Below are 6,000 nucleotides of genomic sequence, written 5' to 3'. Positions count from 1 at the left end.
CTTCGGTGACTTTTAAGTTACTGTTGATTTTTAACAACCATGTCTCACACCCCTTCAAGCAAGTTGGTTGACAATTACCTGAAGAATTCATCTTGAGTTGCTATATCTCAGAAGGAGGAAAGGGATGTTAATGAATGCCTTTTGTATAAACATGTGTATTTCTCAGGGATTTTAGTACCTGTGCAGCATTTCCAGCTTGCAGGACTTGTTAGCAAATCAGTTACGCAGTTTAGCTCTGCAGCCTGCACGTGAACCCGGCATGTAACATTTGAGGGACTCAGCTATAAGAAACATTTTACGTTGCAGCATAGAGATGAATCACACTTACATCTTAAGAGACAAATAGACAACAGGAGGAACTCAGCAGCAGAAACAAGAAATTAACTGTATCGTAGATAATTCATATTGTTTAAAGGAGCAGGAATTGAGATTTAATTGATTCACAGACAAAGTATTATATAGTATAGTCATCATGCAGATATACAACTTATTATAAATGGTTTTATATCTTTTACAGCTCCATGGTTTTAATGGTTTAAAGATAACTACCGGTACATTAACTTGTGTAATTATCATCCCATAGTGTGATTTTCCTCCCTTTAGTTTCCTTATTTAAGCCATGGGTCGGAAACCCATATTTGGACAAAGCCACAGGTCCCTTTCCGTTTTGTAATCAGCAATGGGATTAGCTATTATGTCTCTCTTCTATTCATACCACTTGTGGTCAAGTTTGTAACACAGAATTTAGGACACAGCACATGTCCAGAAGGATATCTTCAAGAATAAACTTTTTTTTTTCTTCTTTTTATTCTTAGATTACTGGAGGTCCAGGAGCTGAACTATCGGAATCATTCAGTCTTACTTTCTTGGCACCTTGGCATCCATTCTTAAATTGTGTCAAGCTAAACAATGTAGTTTTCTTAGTGACCCTCCTGAACTTTAGACGGTTCCACACACACTTGCTGGCAAGAAAAGTAATTCAATAATGATCAAATACAAACTTCAAGTTTTTTTTATTATTTACATTTTATAATACACAGCATGGGGCAACAATCAGACAGTCTCAAGATAGTTTGTAAATTACAAATTTCAAGTTTAAGACATATAGAAAAGTCTAAGTTTGTACACGGCCACAGTGATGTTTGAGCTTAAACTCTCGTGTTAGCATGCTATCATCACTTTGACAATAGCTACAGTATTGTTCAGATGTGTTGTAAATAACATGTTTACCCTGTTAAACCACCTAGTACTTTAGTATGCTAACATTCTTAGGTACTGACAAACATATAGTGTATTAGACGTATCAATTAGATCACAGTTTTTGTGGAGTTTGTTGTTATTGCTAATCTTGGTTTTTGGAAGCCCAAAGATAATCAGATAATCTGCAGCTCTCCCTTCACTCAAAGTGCCAGTGAACTAAATAATGCCTAATTTAAAGCATTAATATGGGTGTGTGTGTGTGTATAGTTTCATGAATGAGGAAATTCAGACATAGGCAAGTGAAAACTCATGGGGTCTCAACAAGAATTCTTTTTTTCACTAGACCTACTTGTCTTGATCTTGGTACCAGATGTATTAAAACAGAACTTGCTGGATTTGATTTTGGGGCTTTTAATGCCTTTATTGCAGATAGAACAGCACATAGAGTCAGAAATCATCGACTGTGAGAGAGTGGGGAAGGAACACGAGGTCGGATTCATTTTTTCCAGAATGACACATTTTGCATTGATAGAGGTTGTTAGCGCCATGACACATAAATGCACATTTTATGGTAGCATTTCAACACAGTCCTTTCCACTGCTAATCATTGACACAATTCAAATGGTCGTATTATTGTTGGAAGGATCTCCACCTTACCCATTAACTCAGGAGAACATCCTTTCCAGTTAAGCAATCCCAAGAGGAGGGAGCATAAAGCTTTAAAAGAGATCAAGAAACAACACTTCACAGAGCAGCCGTCACATTCTCATTTTTCTGTACTTGAAAGTTGAATATCCTTGGCAGCCCATTTTATTGAGGGAACATTTGTATTTATCGAATCCAAGATGTTTGTGGATGAGCGGATACTAACTTTATTCAAAAGAAATGCCCATCACACTCTGACCTACTGGAGCGTTTTCTTCAGTTTCGGTCTCTGCATCGCCTTTCTTGGACCTACAATTTGTGACTTGCAAAGTCAAACAAAGTCAACAATCGATCAGATTACCTGGGTGTTCTTCTCCCAGCAGTTCCTCCTGCTGATTGGCAGCTCTATTGGTGGCATTTTCAAGAGGACGTAAGTATCATGATCTCGCAAAGGGTCAACCCCTTAACTTTGCTGGACTATCAATAGGTGATCTAAAAATGACCCACCATCATTGTTACTTTCTTCTTCCTTTAAGGTTGTTCAGTGCTCTTTCTGCCCTATTTGTCTCTGCCCTCATCATCTCTGTAATATTTGCCATCATCCCGCTCTGCACTAATGTTCTCCTGCTTGCTGTTGCCATGGCTGTGTCCGGGTTGGCGATGGGAATTATTGACACCATTGCTAACATCCAACTGGTGACCATCTATCAAAGGGACTCAGCCGTCTTTTTACAGGTGAAACAATTCCCTCAGCTGTACAAGAACAGACATAAAAGCAATTATAGAGCTCAAGCATAGTTTTCTCTGCAAATTTTGACAAATTAAAAAGGAAGAAATATGCTTAGTAGAAGTACTTTTTTATTCAGTAATGGGCTAATTATGTCCTGAAAACACAGTGAGTTATTTCTCTGGGCTTTGCATTCTTCATTTCTGCAGGCTCTTCATTTCTTCATCGGGTTCGGAGCCCTGGTGAGCCCACTGATTGCAGATCCTTTCCTCTCAGAGGCCGGCTGCGGGAACAGCACAGGGAATGGTAGTGAGATCGTGCATCACGTCAGGCTCATGCTGAGACACGCTCCGATCCCAGATCACAACATAACTCACAGCCACTCAGCCCATGTGGGAGAGGAAGAGTCCAGTGTGCATTATGCCTTCTGGATCATGGCCTTAATCAATGTAAGAAACTGTAATGATACAGTAGTTGATTTGCAAGAGTGGAGTTACTTATTGCTTTTAAAAATGTTGATATAATATGTGCACCCTCAGATTCCCGTGCCCCTTGCAGTCCTATTCCTGATGTACCGGGAGCAGCTGATCCCATTTTGCCAAAGCGCCACTCCTCGACTTTTGGACAAAGATGAACTAGCAATGGAGAACCAGCAGGGGGCAGAGGGCACAGAAGTGGAGCAAAGGGAACATGAAGCTGGAGGTAGATATGGGGAAGAAGAGAGTTTTATACAGAGCCTATCTATCAGAGGCTCTTAAACACTGCGGAGGAGCTTAAATAGAATAAAATAGTTGTCCCGACTGGTAAAGGCTGATGATACTGGCTCAAATGTGGTATTGGGTATCAGAAAATACATCTACTATCATCAATAAACCCCTAAAACCAACAGTATGCTGCTAACACAAGGTTGAATATAAGTCAAAACAAACAAAATGCCAGCCACCAGTATATTGAACAGAAATATTGTGTATATTTGTTTTCACACTATAGGAGGAGTACTCGGTATCAGCCAGTACTCAAACGTTAAGGAATCAGATTTGGTTTGAGGATGGAAAACATTTCTAGTTCTGCAATCGGACATTTGTGACTTTGTGGTTGTGTGACAGGTCATGGTGACATCTTCAGCTGCTGTCGGAATGATAACCTGCGTGGGCTGCCTGCATCCTTCTTTATGATCCATATCCTTGGTGGGATGGTGCTCTTTATGACCGATGGTATTGTGGTGAGTGGGCGTGCGTTCTATATTCTACGTAATTTTTTAAGAAGGGGGACAAAATGCGCTCCACACTGAATTCAAAACCAGACATCAAAAGACTCTGCCTTTTCCTCTCAGGGCGCCTACGCCGGCTTTGTTTACTACTACGGAGTGGCCCCACCTATGTCGCTGCCCCCTAAGACTGCAGGTTACCTGGCCAGCATCTTTTGGGCAGCAATCACGGCTGGACGCCTGTTGTCCATTCCTCTTTCTTACCGTTTCCAGCCTGTGAGGCTCCTCATGTTCAACCTGGTAATAAAACTATTAGAGTGCTATGACATCATAGATGATACAAATTGAAGTTCATGTCTATATAACTCACACTTTCTACTTAATCATATTTATCTCTCTGTATTTTTCTTTTTATTATGGTGAAAAAAAACTTCCCTCAGTTTTTTTGACTTTTTTTTTGTTGTGTAAAACTTTTGTATGGTGTCCTAAATATGTACTGTTGTATGTAAATATGTACTTAATTGATTTGAGCCAGGACCAGAGTACCTTACTTCTGTCTATTTCCTCTTCCATGATGTTCTGAAATAATGAGCTTCCATTAGTCCTTGACGATAACCTTTTGTCTTTGTTTTTTACAGGCGGGTGCGATTGTGACTGTGTTGATGCTGCTCATTTTCTACACCAGCAGCATCTTTCTGTTTGTCGGGACCTGTTTATGTGGGCTTTTCCTCAGCAGCATATTCCCCTGCATGCTTGCCTATACTGAAGACATCCTGGATTATCAGGGTATAATAAAGTGTTTTTGCACAATGTAAAAAAAAAAAATTAATAGAACAAAGCAAGCAGATGAAATGAAACATACATTTCTCTTCTTTTTGCAGGATGTGCAACGTCAGTCCTGGTGACAAGTGCAGGGATGGGAGAGATGGTGATGCAAGTTGTAGTTGGCTCAGTAAGTCTTTTTAGCATCTTTTTCTAGAAATAGATAATAAAAGGATTCTACTTCATGGTCAGCAGTTTAAGGCTCCTTTCTCATCCCCAGATTATCCACACTGAAGGCAGCTACAGCTTCCTGCTGTGTGGAATGATTATAGCCTGCATAGGTTTTATCGTCTTCTTTGGTCTCATGCTGTTCGCCCGAATGCACAGGAACTACCTCACAGGTACAGTCAATCTTCAAACACTGAGGCTGCTGTTGCACGTTTGTTTATTTTTATTCTTCACACCCCCACCTCCACGCTCACATTCTCTTCTGCAATTTCAACAGGGACAACGAAAAAGTCAGCCATGGTGGAAGAACCTGCCCCAGAGCAGGTTGAATCAGCAAAAACAGAACAGAAAGAGAGCAGCTGAGAGGGACAGAACTTGCTGTGTTTTGTCCTGGCTCTTGTACGGGGAATACAGTATATAAGATTTTCCAGCAATTTATCATCAAAGACTGCAGATGTTTTACCAAAGTCTTAAAATAAACAGGATACCATTCTACCTGCATTGTGCTTGAAATAACATTGGTATTTGCATTGCTGATATTGTGCCACTGTTAGACGTTATAGTTCGAGTGTGTGTGTTATTCTGTTATGTGGAGAGCAGTCTCTCAATTATGGATTAGTTTTCTATTTTCTATTGCATCAGATATTTCATTGTATGAAAATAAATTAACAAAACCTGTTGAAAATGAAACAAGTGTTGGTGTGTTCTGTGTTTTTCTCTTTGGTTTAAATCTTTGCTTTGAACAATGTTTAAACATATTATTGTATATGTTTTTTGGCCTATGAACAGAAACACATCTACTCACTGTGTTGTAAACTTAGAGAAACAATTATCGTGATGCAAAGAACATCTAAACAGAGACAAATCAGTCAATCTTTAGAAGGTCAAGTAACTGGTACCCTGAGAACTCAAACCAATGTTAAACAGTCTGCCAGTCTTTCAAAAGTTGACTAGTCAATCTTTAACTTGAGCTTTCAGGTCAGTTGTAACAATTACAGAAGCACTCAAAGACCAGACCAGCAGCACAGAGCTCAAAGTAGGTCTTGTCGTTGCTGTAGTTAGAGAATTGTTTTATTTTGTAACCGTTACACATGTCACTGTAACTTCCTCCAGACATCCAGGGAGAGGGAATTTGTTGCCCTATATTGGGAAATCAACAATCACATGAGAAATATAGGTTGTCATGGCTACAGAGCCAGTTTGATAAACAATTTCATATTTGTTGAAAGGT

General features: G+C 39.6%; 1 protein-coding gene across 1 annotated transcript; it reads left to right on the top strand.

The window, feature by feature from the left end:
* Positions 1-2,045: 2,045 nt before the first annotated feature.
* mfsd4ab (major facilitator superfamily domain containing 4Ab) lies at positions 2,046-5,441 on the top strand (the record flags this gene model as incomplete). Its single annotated transcript, XM_079360319.1, has 10 exons — positions 2,046-2,275; positions 2,382-2,580; positions 2,782-3,021; positions 3,112-3,274; positions 3,679-3,794; positions 3,906-4,079; positions 4,418-4,565; positions 4,661-4,731; positions 4,822-4,942; positions 5,047-5,441. 10 exons carry the CDS (start codon positions 2,046-2,048, stop codon positions 5,130-5,132), a joined length of 1,548 nt encoding a protein of 515 aa, XP_079216445.1. The 3' UTR covers positions 5,133-5,441.
* Positions 5,442-6,000: the final 559 nt, after the last annotated feature.

The sequence above is a fragment of the Symphodus melops genome (assembly GCF_947650265.1).
Source record: "Symphodus melops genome assembly, chromosome: 13".
Classification (NCBI taxonomy): domain Eukaryota; kingdom Metazoa; phylum Chordata; class Actinopteri; order Labriformes; family Labridae; genus Symphodus; species Symphodus melops.
The sequence above is the reverse complement of the archived record's forward strand: the minus strand, read 5'-3'. Positions and strand labels throughout refer to the sequence as shown.